At 42.1% G+C, this 19,492-nt stretch overlaps 1 protein-coding gene across 4 annotated transcripts in view; it reads right to left on the bottom strand.

The window, feature by feature from the left end:
* Positions 1–19,492, bottom strand: part of ascc3 (activating signal cointegrator 1 complex subunit 3) — a 661,661-nt gene that overhangs the window by 355,646 nt on the left and 286,523 nt on the right. Inside the window, exon 15 of one of the 4 annotated variants that reach the window (XM_038799275.1) lies at positions 7,012–7,157. The exons of the other annotated variants lie outside the window; for them this stretch is intronic. Within the exon in view, the coding sequence (XP_038655203.1) occupies positions 7,146–7,157 (12 nt within the window). The 3' untranslated portion in view covers positions 7,012–7,145. Of the gene's footprint in view, positions 1–7,011; positions 7,158–19,492 lie in introns of those variants that run through there. 4 annotated transcript variants of the gene reach the window in all.

Below are 19,492 nucleotides of genomic sequence, written 5' to 3'. Positions count from 1 at the left end.
GATGGCGTCTATTTTGAGGTTATTTTCAAAGCTATTTTCAGTGAAGCTGGTTACCTGGTCTCTTATGTTTCACTCTCGCTGGAAGTCAGCTTCTTTCGCTTTCAAGATTTTCACCACCACTGGTTCTATCCGTAATAAGATGAGATATTAAGTCTATACCTTGCAGCACACAGACAACAGAGATATTGGTCAGTACCTTGGAGGTAAATTTGGGTCTTTGCCTGGTTTTGGGTGACCAATGACTTTGGACATGTGCCAGAGATTAGGCAGTATTCCTTCTCAGACAACCCTGGAATTGAGCCTACCAGCAGTGGCACGTGGGTCAAGGTGGTTGAGGAACGCAGGAAGAAAGATTCAGAGCTGACACCAGTGGTGGGCTTGATTTCTTTGCAGCACGTTCAACTCCAATGTAGTGAAGGGTTTATTAAAAATTGCAAACTTCTGATGCCTTCCTCAAACGGTCATGCTGTTTGAGCAAGGAATGTCGGAAAGTTGCAACCAAATCTATTATTTTTCCCTATCACTAGAAAGAGTCCAGGCTCTGGAGTGTTGGTTGAATCTTTCCTTCCCTATCCTGAAGGAATAGGCATTGAGAACTGACCTTCAAAGTTGAATGTCCTATCAAGGTTCGCTTTCTCCTCATTTTCTCAAGCAAAGACTACCAAAGTGAAGATAGCTGCCAGCACCAGCCCCCGATTTAAAAAAAACTAATTTAGAGTAACCAATTACTTTTTTCCAATTAAGGGGCAATTTAGTGTGGCCAATCCACCAACACTGCACATTTTTGGGCTGTGGGGGCGAAACCCACGCAAAAACGGGGAGAATGTGCAAACTCCACACGGACAGTGACCCAGAGTCAAGATCGAACCTGGGACCTCGGCGCCGTGAGGCAGCAGGGCTAACCCACTGCGCCACCGTGCTGTCCTACCAGCCACCGATTTTAAGACAGGGAAGCGAATTTGGATAGGTCAGAAGGGAAATAATATTTTTTAAATCAAATATATATATGTTTAATTAAAATGTCAGAATGATCACTGTTAAAGTAGCTTCTTCAAGGGTCACAGCTGCTTGGTGTTCTGCACTCCCTACCAAATGGAAGAGGAGAAGTTGAATCATAGATTTTTGAAGAATTATCAATGCTGTGTCATTTGCAAGCAGGAAGCATGGCTGAGTAAGTAAGAAAATGTAATTTTCTTTGTTGTGTCAAATAACAAACTGTTTTAAGAAAAACGCAAACATCTCTCAGGTGGTAGCAACATAGTATGTAAAAAAGAAACAAGGAGAGGCTTATTAAGGAAAATGAACCATCTGGGCTCCACATTATACCATGAGCGCACATTGTGTGACCACAATAACAGTATCAAAAACGGGCTTTTCTTTTCAAAAAGGGAGACAGGTCTTGAATTTAGAAAATGACAATGAACAATAAATTATTAACTATTTTAAAAGTTGCCTCAAATTCATATTTCTGATATTTATATAGCTTGAAATGCAAAAACTTCAGTATATTATATTTGAGAAGCGGTACTGCATCATTCAATAAGCCATTTATTATTTCATATTTTAACAGCATCTGTTTACCATCGATTTTCTAAACATTCCTATCAGTACGGCTGAGACACCGGATTGATTTTGCTACTAAGACTTGTAGCCCATGGAATTTCCCTGAATGCAAAATGGCACTTGAACACTTGTTGAAAACAGATTAAAAACTGATGCACATTTTAAGCCTAATCTAAAACGAAAAGCCCAATCAATTCTCAATTTACAAACATGGATCAAATTTGGCTAATGGCCACTTATAACAATATCCACAGGCAGAAAAGGCATTGGAGAGAAGACATCAGTCCAGCATCATTATCTGAACAAACAAATAAAATAATGCCACAAATATTTACGGGGCAGCTACCAGCAATATTGAAATGCTATTTTTAGAAGACTGGATCTGGCATTAGTTCTGATGTCACCATCCTCCGAAAATGCATATTACTCATCAGAGAGGCTTACAGTCTCTGTATTGGAATGGACTCTATAAACCTATGGCATGTTTTCAGTCTCCATATAAATGGTTGAAGTTTGTTGTTTCCTCTAGCCTTTCTACAAAAAAATTTTACTTGCATTCTTTTAACCCTAGAAGAATGCCTAAACATTCTTATAGGCATCAGTAGATCAGTTTCTTTATCGTCACACGGTCAACATCCTGGAAACCCCTTCCCAACAGCACTGTGGGTGAACCAGTTGTTGAAAAAAGTGGGGTGGCTCTTTACCACCTTTAATAGGGCAATTCGGAATGGGCAACAAATGTTGCCCTCGCCAGTAACACAAGCATCCTGCGAAAGGGTAAAAATCTTCCAATGCCGCTGCAGTCCCTGTTCCTCTCAGCTCTAGCTTAAAGCTAACAATCGTTAAAGGTTTGCCAAGAGAATTTAACTTAAATATAACTCCAAACTTAAAAATGAAATTTTCTGCTTTTATTTTCTCTCATAGCTCAGTGAGCAAGTGCAGCTGATTAACAGATGAGATACTGTACTCATTAGGGAGGCTTAAAGGCGGGAGTTAGCTTTTAATTTGAAGGATTTAACTCATACTAGGAAGCTGCAACTGTGAGCTGTTGGTTAAATTTCACAAAGTCACAAATCACTGTATAAATAGGAAATATATGCATTCATGGGGGAAACACTGATAATGTACTCAGGACTCGATTATGTTGGCTATTTAGTCAGATTCACTCCCAAGACAAAACACATCTCATCTTCATAGTTACCAACAATCTCTTGACTTTGATGAAAAAAAATGAGAAGGAAAAATAAACCTTAATTCTGACTTCATATTCGCACCTTATATGTACCCATTTACACTAACCTTGCATTCTTTATATCATCCACAATTCTGTAATAATTTGGTTAATTAACAGCGCATTTAATATCTAATTGACAGCAGAAAATAATTTTCTCGTTTAAGAATATTAATACGCATATGTCAGTAAGAATAGGATGCCTTCAAAACCATTTTGAATTAATATTTGAACAACTTTAATTATGTGCTACTGCTAAATTGAGATGGTCAAAATTGCCATGATATCTGGTGGAATTACATTTTCCCTCACCTTTAACCGAGGAAAATGTAGCTTAAGGCTAGGTTCATGTTTTTCAGTTCCGTTTTAAGTATCATTTACATTTCAAGAGAGATCTATTGACCCAGTGCAGAGCAGTATAGTGTAACATATTGTACCAGAAAATGGTGCGGTCAGAATTTACACCCATAATTTTTAAAATGCTCATAATCTTATTCGATATGCCTTTATGGAAAAATTAGTGGAAGGTTGTGCTACCAACTGGATGTGATAGAAACTGACAAAAAAAAACCACTCAGGACTGCATCAGAAAACACATAATGGGCTTAAAAACTGTATTTTCAAAGAAATTGGGTGGACCTAATTCAGCTTTCTCTCCTTCACTTATTGTATTGAACAATCCTATTTTTAAAATTTAAAGGCAGAAGCTGTCAAAATAACAAGAGTTGGAACATTTAATGAATGTTCACTTTCAGTTTATTTGATCTTAAAGATCTCTTGATCTTAGAAAGACTGGCTGTCTTGCCACCCAAAATATCTTTAATAAGCTTGCTTTCAAAGTACAATCTAACTAGCGTACTTGCTCTGACTATAAATTAAGTTAATAAATGAATGTTGATAACAAAATACCCAGGAGACTTACTTAACATTGTACATGTAACCTGTGCAACATGAAAAATTGTTGCTGCTATAAGTCATAAGAATTCAGAAGAGTACCTGCCTTCGTACTTAGCTTCTTGCACTATAGATCTTATTATGGGGTTTTAAAAATAAATTATGAAAGGAAAAGAATAATCACACAATGGCACCTATGCGAGCTAAAGTGAAAAATAACAGATAGCTTTCATCCATAATCTGAAAACAACTATAGATTATATGCCAAAGAAGCATGGGTTTAGAGAAGCACATATTGCATCTTCAAGACCAGTACTGATACTGTCTAGTTCATGACAAGCTAAAAATTATGTTAAATATATTTCCAGCACAAGAAACTAGATTTTACAATATTCTGTTATGGAAGCCTCACCATTAACTCCAGTCATCCCTTTTTGCATAACACCCCGAGTAGCTCAAGAAATATATCAAAATTAATTTTATATTGACTGTGCAAGTACCATGATGGGATTCCTCTTCAGAAGGTTGTGTTTAGATGATAATTGATGGAGTGGTAGTGCAATCATTCTTCTTTGTAGATTTAAAGCAGAAATAAGTTTACAAAAAATAAAATAACAAAAGATCCATCTCTGATACTTTGACGATACAAAAGATTCCCACCCAAAATGTGAACTTCTGTTTTCTCACAGATGCTAAACAACCTACTGAGTTTTTCCAGCTGATTCTGTATAATTCTGGTTTCCAGTATCACCATTAATTTCGCATTTTTTGCAATTATTAAAGTCTTTCGCGGGATTCTCTGGTCGTCGATGCCAAAACAGTGTTCAGAGATCGGCCGGAGAATATGCCGCGCGCTGTAACGACTACCTTACGACATTGCCCGAGGCCCACACCCCCGAGTTCCCGACAGCATCGGTCGCGTGTGGTCCCATCTATCGGGAACTCGGCGTTGCGGCTGCGGACTCAGTCCAGCGCTGCCACAGTCGGGGGAGTGCTGATCTGCGAACTAGGGGACCTTGCCAGGGGCTGCGGGCAGTGTTGGGGGGTGGTACGGGGAGCGTGAGCCGGCCAAAGGAGTAGGCACTAGTTCACAGGTCAGGTCCACGAGCGGCCAGTGGCAATTTGCACAGCGCGGCCGCTGCAGTCTGCCGCCGTACGTATGTGCGGCCACGGACCCGGAAATTCTCCGGGCCTTATCGGCAGCTAGAGCCGGAATCTCTACGCTGCCTTGATGCTAGCCCCCATCCAAACGGAGGATCGGTGGCCGTTTTACGCCATTTTGTTTTTGCCATAAAAGGCCATCGTTCCCACGGCAGTGTGGGGACATAGCCTCAAAATCCAAGAATCCAGCCCAGTGTTTTTCTTAAGTAGAACAAAATACAAAGCAAGGTTTTGAAACCATTGTTTTTTTAATTTTAAAAGGAAGAGGTAGATTTCCATACCACTTTTCATGACTTCAGGATGGTCACATAGCGATTTCTAACCAATTAAGTAATTCTAAAGTATAGTCACTTGTGATTTAGGAAATGTGAGGTTGCACATAGCAAACTCCCACAAAACAGTAATGTGATAATGATCACGTCATTTTGTTTTAGTGATGTTGGTTGAGCCATAAATATTGTGGAGGAGATCGAAAGGATTTGCCTGCTCTTCAAATTCTGTCATGGGATCCTTCACATTCTTCTGAGGGGGGCAGATAGGGCCTTAATTTAACATCACATCCAAAATAATGCTGCTCTCACAGTGCAGCAGTCCCTCAGTACTATACTGCAGTGTCAGTTTAGAATTTGTCCTCAAGTCAGGAGTGAAAAGATTGGAGTGTATTTAAGCTTTTTCAATCTTAAATCATCCATTTAACTTTTTTTTTAAGTACCCAATTCTTTTTTTTCCTTGACCATTCCACCTTCCCTGCACATTTTTGGATTGTGGGAGTAAGACCCTTGCAGACACGGGGAGAATGTGCAAACTTCACATGGACAGTGAACCGGGGCTGGGATCAAACCCGGGTCCTCAGTGCCAGCGTGCCGCCCTCTCCGTTTAACTTTTAAAACATCCACAAATCCTTTCTCTGTGAGAGAACCATAGAATGCGAGGACTTAATCCACAATGCAGGACACAGAATGGTCTTAAAACTATCGTTGTTACCTCCTAACTTACAACAAATTATTTTTAAAAATCTATGATATTTGCAACCACAGGAGCAACACGGAAATGCTTAGCAGTAATTTAATGTGCAAATGCCAATTAGGTAGAATACAGCAGGAAGAAAGTAACGGGGTCTGCATCATGTTCAATGTGTCAACCGTGCAGCAAATTATAAAACAGATTATGCCATGCAGTACAGGCTGACCTTTTAACAAACATATAAACCATTACGGCACAGATGCATCTGACCTTCAACTGCAATATAACAGCTACAAAATGTTTATGATTTTGAAATCCTGTCATACAACCACACCAAACGCAATGCTCAAAACCTTTAATTGTTATCTCTCTACGACCTTTGCAGAATCAAACTGACTTCATAAGAACGATGTTTGACTTTCTCACTGCAATGAATACTTCAAATTTAGACAATATTTCTGAAGTCATCCTAAACCCCGTTAACAGAAGCACTTACAAAAACTTGCTCCCAAGAAAAAACAACATACTCCATTCCATTTCTCCTGTGTCAGCTACAGATTCTTTGCAAATAGGTGCAAAATTTGAAACAAGTTAACAAAATTAACAAAATTATTTCAATAAATACACAATATATTAATGAAGAAATCTGCCTGTTGAAAGCAGGAATACGTCTCAAAATAAAGTAAAGGATTTAATTGGGAAACATATTTCACTATTTTGTCCATATATTCCAAATTCAATTGTTACATATTACATACAGGTTTCTTCCTCAAATCTGGTTTTCATGAGGTTAAGTATAAACTGTGGTTGATGTGGTGCGACGTGAATTAATTCACGGTCCCACTGCACAGTAAGACAGGTTTAATGATATGGGTTGGATTAAGGTTAACTTTTGGATTATGGATAAATTTGAAAACTGGTCACTTCTCGTATGTCACCTGGTTTAGGTTTCAGAATCTGAGAATTTTACCGAACAGAAGGTACACTATTTAACTCGTTATGCCTGGGTTTCTCTCTCAAGGTTATCTACTGAGTCATGTTCATTCCCTCTTTCCCTGTACATTTTTGTTAATTTTTCCAAATATATGTCAACTTTCTTCTTCAAACTATGATGAATTCTGCTTTCACTCTTATTGGTACATCACTCAATTTTCACAAGCCTATATTAAAACCAATTATCCAAGCCAAAGGAGGAGACATTAGGATAAGTTTTTATTCCCTCTCATTATCGAGCAGTTTTTGAGGATACACTATTGAGTTCCACCAATACTTTCAATATTACTCCCTTATCTATAATTATCATATCCAACTGCTCCACTTTCTTTTGTAATCTTCAATTCCCAAACTGTAAAAAAGCACAACGAAAAGATCTTATTCAGTATCCCTGATATTTATTAATCTGCTATAGCATTCCCTTTCTCATCCCTAAACAGACATAACGTTCCTTTAATATCAATATTTACATAGCACCTTCAGAATAAAATGTGCCAAGGCACTTCACAGGAGCATCAACGAAAATCTAACATTGAGGAATATTAGGGCAGATGGCCAAAAGCTTGGTCAAAGAGGTAGGTTTTAAGGAGTATGTAAAAGAAGTAAAAAGGTAGAGAGGCAGAGGGTTTTAGCGAGGGAATTCCGGAACTTAGGGGTTCAGCAGCTGAAGGCATAGCCAACGGTGAAATAATTAAAGTTGGAGATGTTCAAGAGGCCTGAATTGGAGCTTTGCAGGTACTTCAGTGGGTTGTCGTAATTTGTAAACAAGATGAGAATTTTAAAATAGAGGCATTGCAGCACTGGGAGCCAATGAAGGTCAGCAAGTACAGGGTGAATGGGGGCAGTAGTGTTTTGGTCGAACTTAAGCTTTTTGAGTGTAGTAGATGGGAAGCTGGCCACGAAGGCTCAAAGAGTCAGATTTAGGGCAAAAAAGGCATGAATAAGGATTTCAGCAGCAGATGATCCAGGCAATGTGAAATGAAAAATGAAATGAAATGAAAATTGCTTATTGTCACAAGTAGGCTTCAAATGAAGTTACTGTGAAAAGCCCCTAGTCGCCACATTTCGGCGCCTGTTCGGGAAGGCTGGTACGGGAATTGAACCATGCTGCTGGCCTGCCCTGGTCTGCTTTCAAAGCCAGCGATTTAGCCCTGTGCTAAACAGCCCCAATGTTATGGAGACTTAATGACCAAATTGAAGGATATCTGGTTGGAAGCTCTACTCGTGGTCCAATATAACACCGTAGGCTGGATTCTTCAGCCCCGCCTGCCGCAAGATTGTCACGGGCGAGATGTGGACAATGGAAAAGTCCATTGACCTCGGGCGGGATTCTTCCGTCGCTGGAGAATCCCGCCCCTTGGTTGCGAATGGTCAGCTTCGGCCTAAAATGGTTACCAGGGAGAGGGAGTTGGTAGCTAGGAAATGGAGACTGAAAACAATGACTTTGACCTGAACAAAAGTTATTTGCGGAAATTACTTCCAGTACAGAATGAACAGAAATCACACAACTGAAGAGATGGTGGAAGACTATTCTTTCATTTCTGTTCATGAAATCATTTACTCTTTTCCTTGATAATACTCGCCAATCTTCCTTCTAAACTTTGTTCAGGCTTTTGCACCCTTTCTTGTTTCCCCATTGTATTTTGTATTTTTGTTTGCATTTCATTTGAATTTGAAATTGGTCATACTTGTTTTAAAAGCTGGTAGATTAAAAGAAAGGAAGAACAGACTACGAGTGGTATGGTTCGGAAACCCTGGAAAAGAACAAATTGAAAGTTGGAAATCATGTATATTATTTATGTATCACTAAGAAAATTGGAAAAATAACATTTTTATAGCACATTCTTCGCATACGGTACATATTACTTTTTACGGCATGTAAATCAGTGTGAAGCTATCGGTCTTTCATGCTGTGATGAGTTTTTGCACATCACGCAGCTCACCACATATTTCAAAGTTTGCCAGCTTTCCTCCTGCGTGAAGGAAACAAATATAAAAGGAGTGACTTCCAGCTTACCCTTTTCAGTGCACTTTATGTTTCAATATTCCAATTGCTATGTGCTACTGCTGTGTGATTCATGTGTTGATTTTTCTGCCACGTGAGTGCACCAGTGCCAGATGCTGAGTTCAGCACTGACTTCTGGTGACATTTTGTGTTTTCATGTTTAGTGGCCTCCCGGCAGGTGGTGTATTTAGACTTTGCACAGGATGTTGGGTTTCGGAAATTAATTCATAAGATTAAAAAGCCAAAGAGAGGGTTGTTGCATGCTGAGACCACAATATTGTCGAAATGAAACTTTTTCATGCCAGTTCGCATTGAACCCAACAACGAAGTCAGGGAAAGCTGCACATGACATCCACCAAAGATGCATCATTGCTCAACAAAACAACAGCAAAGGAATCATAGTTACAAAGATCTTAATGATTGATACAGCTGTGAGAATCTTAATAATTGAAATATCTTACAATAGACAAGTAGAAATCAAATTGCACACATTTAAAGCCACTAATACTGGAAAATGTTTCAGTTGTTATTTTCAGCTACTTCCCTGGAATGCTCCTTGTTTATTTCAACTGCTGAGTTTAAACAATTGTGCATGACTTTTGTTTTTTCTTTATTTGTTCATGGGATGTGAGCGTCGCTGGCTGGACCAGCATTTGTAGCCCATCCCTGAGGGCATTTAAGAGTCAACCACATTGAATTCAAATTCCACCTCCTGCCCTGGTGAGATTTGAACCCATGTCCACAGAGTATTATCCTGGGTTTCGGCATTACTAGTCCAGTGACAATACCACTACGCCACTGCCTCCTCTATACCATCTAATTGAATAACAGTAACATAACTAATATAATTAATCAGTTTAATATATTGGAGTACTTCAAACTTTTTGTATATTTTTAATTAATTTTGCACAACTAACTACTCAATTGAGAATTAATATTTGACAAAATTTGAAAAAAAATATATAACTGAGGAGAAATTGAACTTGCGCCAGTTTCTGGTGTGAAATGTTCAGCACAAATCAAAGTGAATACACACTCGACGGCGTCAGCCTGTTGCCTGTTCAAAAGTGGGCCTTAGGCCTTATCAGCACAAAATGAGTGAGCTGCAGTTGCCAACTGGCTTAGGAGGGGGATGATTGTTCCTCGGTTAACCCTTGCTTCTTCTGGCTCAACATAAACAAACTATCTTAAAGTTGCATACCTTATTATAGACAATCTCTCCAGTCCCTAGAAGGACCACTGGTTAGGCCACAGAAGCTGTGTTAGGACTCTCATTTGCATATTCAAAGCAGCCAAAGACCAAGTGCCCTGCAAACTTGCAATTTGGCAGCTGGCACACCTCATGGGGAGATTGGGCAGAAAAGGTAACAAACCGCCATTTGTCCTCCCAACCTTGATTTATTGGCCAGAAATCAGGCAAAATTAGATTGAATTTCTTCCAAGACAGAATTGTACTGAAAAATAGAAAGCAGCAATGGTCAAGCTGTGAAGCAAGGAAATTGGCCTATTGATCTTTGTTGGTCTGTGTGTGAATGATGATAGGAACAACAGCTGGAAGTTTGCCAGCTGGAGGTGATGTTGTCCTGCAAAATAGACATCTTTTGCAGGAATATCTAAAACATTCTCTATGACCATGGAAGTCGGTCAGCCAGCAGAAAGATTGTAGCTGGAAAAAGAATTGAAACCTCTACCAAAACACAGAAGTCCTGAACCGAAGAATCAACTATTCGCCAACAGAAGTCAACAACTGGATTCAACCTGTATCAGCTCATCTTTTATTCCTCGCAGCTCAAGGACTGTTCTGTACAATTTTGTTTTAGATTTACTTACTATTCAACTCATTTCTCACTTCTAATCCGTGTGAATGTAGATACATGTGTTTTACCATTTCTCCTTATCTTTTTAGTAGTTAATAAACTTACTGTATCTTAACTCAAGAAAGTCCAGTTAAATTGGCTCCTTTATAAACTTAACCATTGCATCCGCAAAAGGTATCAAGGAGAAAGGAAACCTTGTCAGATTAAACCTTTGCTACTACCAGCAGAGGGTGGGTTAATAAAGGCAGAGTCAGTCATCCCTCCACACCCAGTATTGCACCATTCGGGGGTATCCGAGCCAGACAAGTGACAAAATCGAGGGATTTCACCCGGATCAACAACTTCTGGGGAACCTCACCTGGGGCTGGTTGCAACAACATGCATAATTAAAAGCGGAGACCTGTATTTTGTGGTCCAAGTAAACCTGTCTAATAACAGAACTTCGCTGACAGACTCAGCACTGAAATATAGGCAATCATGTTAAGCTCAAAGAAACAGAAAGAATCATCACAAAAGGTGGGCATTCTTCCCAGTTCTACTTTTCTTTCTTATCTTCTATTTTAAAAGCTTGTATTGATCCTGCTACTACCATCGATTCTGAAGGGACATTTCATATCTTACCACACAAAAGAAATGTCCTTTCCTCTCCCTTTGCTCTTTTGTTGATATTAAACTTATGTTTACTAGATACGAACAGCATTGGCCAGTGGAAAATTTCCCCTGCTAGACTCTTACCAAAATCTCTTACAATCTTACAGCAGCCCTGTTAAACTTCAGAATCTCTTGCTAAGTCTCGCATTCCTAGTATCATTTTAGCGAATTACGTTCTACACTTTTTTGAAGGCCTTGATAGTCTAATTCACTTAAGTTGTACAAAGTGTGTATTACACTTATAATTATAGCCGAAGAATTGATTGATTTATGTCAAGCATTACTTCCCTGTTTTGTCACTTTCTGCCTGTATATAAAAACACCTAGGTCCACTGTATTTTTTTTACATCTCTATTCCTTACTCAAATCCTTTCGCTATGAAGGCCAACATACTATTTGCCTTCTTTATTGCCTGATGTACCTGCACGCTTACTTCAGCAACTGATGTACGAGGACACCAAGGTCTCACTGAGTATCCACTTCTCGCAATTTACATCCATTCAAATAATTTCCTTTTCTTCTTTTACTACAGAAGGGGATAAGCTCACATTTATTCACATTATACTGCATCTGCCATGCATATGCCCACTCACTCAGCCTGCCCAAATCATGCTGAAGCAGCTCAGCATTCTTCTCACATCTTATCCTCCCCCCCCCCCAACTTTGTATCATCTGCAAATTTTGAGATAATACATTTAGTACCCTCATTAATATATAATGTGAACAGTTGTGGTCCGAGCACAGATCCCTGTGGCACCCCACAGTCACTGCCTGCTAATGAGTAAAAGACCTATTTATTCCAACTTTTTGCTTCCTGTCTGCTAACCAGCTTTTTATCTGTCTCAAGACACTACTCGTAATCCCATGTGCTTTAACTTTACATATAAATCAGCTATGTGAGACCTTGTCAAAAGCCTTCCGAAAGCCACATCCACCAGGTCTCCCTGGTCAACTCTACATCGGCAAAGAATTCTAGATTTGTCAAGCATGATTTTCCTTTCGTAAATGCATGCTGATTTTGTCTGATTACTACACTGCTTTCCAAATGCTGTGCTATGAAATCCTTGAATATTGACTCCAGCAACTTCTCTACTCCTGACATTTTAGGCTCAGTGGTCTGTAATTCCCTGTTTTCTCTCCACTGATCTATAGTCCATGTTTTCTCTCTACCTCCATTTTTGAATAGCGGGGTTATATCAGCTACCCTCCAATCAGTAAGAACCATTCCAGAGTCCAGAGAATTTTGGAAAATGACCACCAATGGATCTACTATTTTTAGGGCCACTTCCTCAAGTACTCTTAGATGAATGTTATCAGACCTTGGAGATTTGTCCGCTTTCAGTTACATTAATTTCCCCAAAACTATTTCTTTACTTATGTACTAATTTCCTTCAGCTCCTCACTAAAACTTGTGTTTCTCAGAACCTCCAGTACATTATTCATGTCTTCCTTTGTGAAGACAGAAGCAAAGTACAAATTTAGTTCTTCAGCATTTCTTTGTTCTCTGTTAGGATTTCTGACTGTAACGGACCTACATTAGTTTTTATGAATCTATTTCTCTTTTCATACCTGTCGAAACTTCCCCGCTGGTTCACTTTCAAATTGTATTTTCCTCTTCTTAATCAATCCCTTTGTCTGCTTTTGCTGAATTTTAAACTGTTCCCAATCCTCAAGTCCAATGCTTCTTCTTGCTAATTTGTGTGCCTCTTCTTTGAATCTAATACTATCTCTAACTTTGCTTGTAAGCCATGGTTTAGTCACAGTTCCCTTTCTACTCTTGCTCCAAATAGGAATAAACAACTTTTGGAGTTCACCTATTCGTTCTTTGAATGCCTGAACGCTGTTTCCCGTCCATCATATCCTTTCTCATTGCACAACGCCCGGTTAAAGATGGCTTGTTTCGTTGTTGGCTCCTCACCATACCTGTGCCGAAAACCATCCCGTGTACACTCCAGAAATTGCTCCTCTATTGTACTGTAACTAATTTGAGTCACCCAATCTATATGCAGATTAAAGTCAACCTAATCACAGATGTTCCTGTATCACATGCATCGCTGATTTCCTGTCTAATGATATTCCCAACATTCCCACTGCAATTTGGAGGTCTGTAACCACCCCATCAAATGTTTTTTGCCCCTTGATGCTTAGGTTGAAAAGTGTCTGGTTCAACCGGAAGCAGTTGCTGGGAAGAGAAATGGAATCTCAGGTCAGAGTATGGAATTTGTGTGGTTGCTAAAGACAATGGGCTGGATTCTCCGGTTACCGATGCCAAAATCGTGTTTGGCGATCTGTCGGAGAATCAAAGTTCCCAACCAAATCGGGGGGCGGCGTAGCTCTCGCGATGCTCTGCACTCTCTAACGCCACGCCACGTATCGACAGCCTCAGGACATTGCCTGAGGCCCGCACCCGAACGGCCGGGTTCCCGACGGCGTGGGTCTCTCATGGTCCCATCCGTCGGGAACTCGGTGGCGGCTGCGGACCCAGTCTAGCACCGCCACAGTCGGGGGAGAGCCGATCCACGGGGGGCGTGGGTGAGAGAGATGGGGGGGGGGGGGGGGACATGACCCCATCAGGGGGGTGTGGTCCGGGGCTGCGTGGCTGCTGCAGGCTGCCGCCTTGCGCATGCTCGGCCACTGACCCTGCAATTCTCCGGGTTGAATCGGCAGCTAGAGCCGGGTGCTCTACGCTGTAGGCATGCTGGTCCCCAGCAAAGCAGGGAATTGGTGGTTGTTTTACGGCAGTTATTCAGGCATAAAAGACTACCGTTCCCACGTCGGCATGGAGACATAGCCCCAGAATCGGAGAATCCAGCCCCATGGCTTTGTTCTCCCCAAAATTTAACTGGAGGAAATTATGGGTCACTCAGGATGAATTTCAGACAAAAACACCTTGAGGAGTCAGTCTTAACTCGGTTGTAGCATTCCTATTTTTGAGTCAGAAAGGCTGGCACTTTAGAATTGTTGGAGCTGCTATTTATCAGATGAGATTTTAAACAGGTGCCTCCCTTGGATGGATATTGACAGTTTTTGGCATTATTTTGAAGAAGGACAGTGAATCTTCTCTCGTCCTTAGGGTCATGTGTTTTTTTTGGTGTTGGGCAGGTCGAGGAGGTTGTTATCAGCGTAGCGTACCTGTGGAAACTGCCCACATTAATTCCAAGGCAGGTTATGTCCACGAGGAAGGGGATCCAGGAAGGGTCACTTAGATCTCCAAAAGCACCAGTGAAGGTAGGAAGAATAGCCATTGTTGGAAACGTTCTGGCTATAGGTGCATAAATGCGAATGGAGCAAAAGGAAAATAATCCTACTCAACTGGTCAATACTGAAGATGCACTGAAGAAATTTGAAGATGTAGGTAATACTGATATAAACGTAAAAGTTATGACGTGCCACGTGATCATTCAGGTACTTTTTAAAGGATGTGAGGCAACCCGCCTCCAGCACCCTCCCAGGCAGTGCATTCAGACTACCACCACCCTCTGGGTAAAAAGGTTTTCCCTCACATCCTCACGAAACCTCCTTCCCCTCACCGTAAACCTGTGTCCCCTCGTGACTGACCCTTGAACTAAGGGGAACAACTGGTTCGTATCCACCCTGTCCATGCCCTCATAATCGTGTGCACTAATATGTTGATATTCCTAGCAAAACTGCAACTTTGAAAAATGGTAAGAGCAGAATTTAATATGGTTTAATTTAACGTGAAAATAAGTTAATCAAGAACCATGGCCGGCGGGGCGGGGGGGTCCCAGCGTGTCGTGAACCACTCCGGCGTCGGGCCGTCCCAAAGGTGCGGAATTCACCGCACCTTTAGGGGCCAAGCCCTCACATTGAGGGGCTAGGCCCACGCTGGAGTGGTTTCCACTCTGCCGGCTGGCATGAATGGCCTTTGGCGCCACGCCAACCAGGGCCGAAAGGACTTAGTCAGCCGGCTGCTGACGTCATACCGGTGCATGCGCAAGGGAGGGGGTCTCTTCCGCCTCTGCCATGGTGAAGGCCATGGCGGAGGCGGAAGAAAAACAGTGCTCCCACGGCACAGGCCCACCCGCCGATCACGGGCCAGGCCACCATGGGGGCAGATCGCCCCGTGACCCCCGCCCCCCCAGGACCCCGGAGTGCCGTCAATCCCGCCGGTCAGGTAGGTGGTTTAATCCACGCCGGCGGGAAAGGTCTGTCAGTGGCAGGACTTCGACCCATCGTGGGCCGGAGAATCGCCACGGGGGGCCCGCCGACCGGCGCGGTGCAATTCCCGCCCCCGCCGAATCGCGGGGGGGGCGGAGAATTCGGGACACGGCGCGGGCGGGATTGACGCCGGCCCTGGGCGATTCACCGACACCCTCCGACCGCCGGGATTGACGGCACTCCGGGGTCCTGGGGGGCGATCTGACCCCGGGGGGTGTCCCCACGGTGGCCTGGCCCGTGATCGAGGCCCACCGGCAAGATTGGCGGGCGGGCCTGTTCCGTGGGGGCACTCTTTTTCTTCCGCCTCCGCCATGGCCTTCACCATGGCAGAGGTGGAAGAGACCCCCTCCCTTGCACATGCACCGGTATGTCGTCAGCAGCCGCTGACGCTCCGGCGCATGCGCGGACCTACGCCGGCCAACGAAGTCCTTCGGGGGGTCGGAGAATTCCACCCCATATCTTTGCACTTTTCTGCACGTCACTGAAACCCTATAAAGGAAAACCATTTTCACCCAGTACAGTGCTATCAAAATAATAAAGAATCCTTTGAATTGAAATTCCCACGCAATCAAAGAAAAAGATTGTTTCCATTAGTAGAAGTTAGTGGAGTGCAAGTTCTTTTCACCTAACAACTGCTTCTTTTGGATTTTAAATGATGAAAAAGGCCATGTCCAATCTCATGAACTAAACTGTTGTGGTGTCATTTGTTCATGGTTCAATAACCTTCATTTTTTTAACCTTTTATACGTCAAATCAATTTGAAATGGAGAAACACAATTATAGCACCCCATTTTTGGAATTGACTTATGTGAAAATACATTTATTGTAACAACCGAAAAACAACGCTTTCTAAATGAAAATGTTGAGGTTATTTTGAATTAATTTGGTGCCATGAAGCAAATAAAATAACTTGCTTTTCTTTCACTTGAACAGTAGATGCTGCGATTGGATAGTCAAACGTACTGCAACAACATGCTTACTCACCCAATTCTTCTGCTAAAACTTTTAATGGTATGAAATATTTCTTTAAAAATTTACCCTTTGTGCAATAAACATATTTTCTCCCCTTCCTTACCTCCAAAACCCATTGGCATATACAATTCCCAGAAGACTGGAAAGCAACACATTCTCACTTATGGAGACCCATCCTTAGGTGTACAAGAGCACTCCTCAGTGACTCACTCTTTTGCCCCACTTTGTTCACCTTTATATGGGGTGTATGACCTCTGCATAGCTGGGTACCTCCACTCAGGTTAGCAAAGGGGAGATTGGATGTGACACAGCACACTGAGGCACTCTCGGTGTGCCATGTTTTCAACCATCAAAAGCATGTCTGCAATATTTAGGATAGGTTAAGTGAATGGGCTAGGGTCTGGCAGATGGAATACAATGTTGACAAATGTGAGGTTATCCATTTTGGTAGGAATAACAGCAAACGGGATTATTATTTAAATGATAAAATATTAAAGCATGCTGCTGTGCAGAGAGACCTGGGTGTGTTAGTGCATGAGTCACAGAAAGTTGGTTTACAGGTGCAACAGGTGATTAAGGCGGCAAATGGAATTTTGTCCTTAATTGCTACAGGGGTGGAGTTTAAGACTAGGGAGGTTATGCTGCAATTGTATAAGGTGTTAGTGAGGCCACACCTGGAGTATTGTGTTCAGTTTTGGTCTCTTTACTTGAGAAAGGACATACTGGCACTGGAGGGTGTGTAGAGGAGATTCACTAGGTTAATCCCAGAGCTGAAGGGGTTGGATTATGAGGAGAGGTTGAGTAGACTGGGACTGTACTCGTTGGAATTTAGAAGGATGCGGGGGGGGGGGGGGGGGGGGGTGGGGGGGGGGGGGGGGGGGGGGGGGGGGGGGGGGGGGGGGGGGGATCTGATAAAAACATATAAAATTATGAAGGGAATAGATAGGATAGATGCGGGCAGGTTGCTTCCACTGGCGGGTGAAAGCAGAACTAGGGGGCATAGCCTAAACATAAGGGGAAGTAGATTTAGGACTGAGTTTCGGAGGAACTTCTTCACCCAAAGGGTTGTGAATCTATGGAATTCCTTGCCCAGTGAAGCAGTTGGGGCTCCTTCATTCAATGTTTTTAAGGTAAAGATAGATAGTTTTTTGAAGAATAAAGGGATTAAGGGTTATGGTGTTCGGGCCGGAAAGTGGAGCCGAGTCCACAAAAGATCAGCCATGATCTCATTGAATGGTGGAGCAGGCTCGAGGGGTCAGATGGCCTACTCCTGCTCCTAGTTCTTATGTTCTTATCTCATGGTTCCTTAACAGAACACTGAGATTTAAAATGCAAGTGAGTTTTGAACATACATGTGAAACTGATGAGGGTGTCGATTGTAAAAGGTGTTCGTAGCAAAATAAATAATCAGAGTTCTCGTTGTTATGTGCTGCACCTCTGCCATAGTCACTGACCAGAGAATTATAAATGGAGGTTATTCATCCGATTATGGCTGTACCAGATGTTAACTACAGAAATCCAAAACTAACGGTATTACCATGCACCGTCCACAGATTCACGTATTTATCTCTCTCTAGTTTTGCGGTGAAGATAGTCAGGTTCATCATTTGAGATGTTTTTTAGGGTTATGGTGGGTGCATAGCTGATTGCTAAGGCTAATCTATACCCAAAGGGTTCTGCTGCAAATAGGACAAGATACCACAGATGACTGAGTTTTGGATGAATCAATGGCTCAGAATTTCCGTTCCTTGCATTTTCTCTGTCTCTGATATGCACTTGCTTTCAAAGGATTGTCTGCACCAATTGTTATTTAGTTGCACTAGATACAGTGATCCTGGGTGAGCTTCTCTCAGGACTAAGTCAATATTAAAGCTCCTAAATGAAATCTTCATAGTGTCCTTGGAGCACTTTCTTCGACCACCATGACAGCACAGCCAAAATTGAAGTTCTCCGTAGAAGATCCACTTTAGTAAGCAAGTGTCAGGCATTCTGGTGACATGCCCAGCCCAACTCAGCTGTGATTGTTTCATTATGATGTAGATGCTTGGTCTGCCAGTTCAAGTGAGCATCTGTGTCTGGTATTTCATCCTGCCGTCTACTTATCTACTCCACAGAATTCCTACAGTGCAGTAGGAGGCCATTCAACCCATCAAGCCTGCACCAACCCTCAAAAAGAGTACTCTATAAAGGCACATTCCCTGGCTCCATCCCCATAACCCCGCATATTGATCATGGCTAATCCACCTAACCAGCACATCTTTGGACACAGGGGAAATTTAGCATGGCCAGTCCACCTAACCTGCACATTATGGACTCTTTCCTTCTCATGATATAATGGGCCCTTCCTCAACTCCATTTTGCAACAAAATATTTCATATCATAATAATTCCTAAACTAACCTCTTTCTTTACATTTAGTAACAATTTTAAATTGATGACCCTGTCACTGACACCTTACCACAGGTTTTCGCTATACAATCCCATCAACACACAACTGTTTTTTCAGCTCTCTCTACTCTTTGCATTACCGCATACTTATCAGAGTTGAACTTCGTCTGCCACTTGCTTGTCCACTCCACCAACCCATTTATATCATTTTCGAACTTACATCTATCCCCTACATCAGTGTTTTTAAAACTTTTTTTCCCAGGATCCACTTTTGCCAACCGGCTGACCTTCGGGACCAACGCTGGCTGACCTTCATGACACATACCATGTTCCTTACCTTTAATGGGAAAGGGGACACTGCTTAGTCCTCATAACCTCACTTGAATGAGGTTCAAAGAGGGAGAGTGCAATGCTCATATCAGGTGCAGACGTCAGCCAGTTCCTTTGTGCCGTCTTCAACTTTATGAAAATGGAATAACCAACCTTGCACATGTAAGTTTTCATGAAAGGCAGTAGCAATGAAATGCTCATTTTACTCAGCACAGGATACTGCTGGGAGATCATGCAGTTGTTTTCCTGCACTGCTGACCAGTCCATACAGTGTTGCTCACTACCTCTGCCAACTGCGCCCAGGCATGGTGGCTAGATGGCAGCCTCCTTCTGGACTGGGGTACAG

Source organism: Scyliorhinus canicula, chromosome 6 (assembly GCF_902713615.1).
Source record: "Scyliorhinus canicula chromosome 6, sScyCan1.1, whole genome shotgun sequence".
Lineage (NCBI taxonomy): Eukaryota > Metazoa > Chordata > Chondrichthyes > Carcharhiniformes > Scyliorhinidae > Scyliorhinus > Scyliorhinus canicula.
This window is presented reverse-complemented; position numbering and strand designations above follow the sequence as displayed.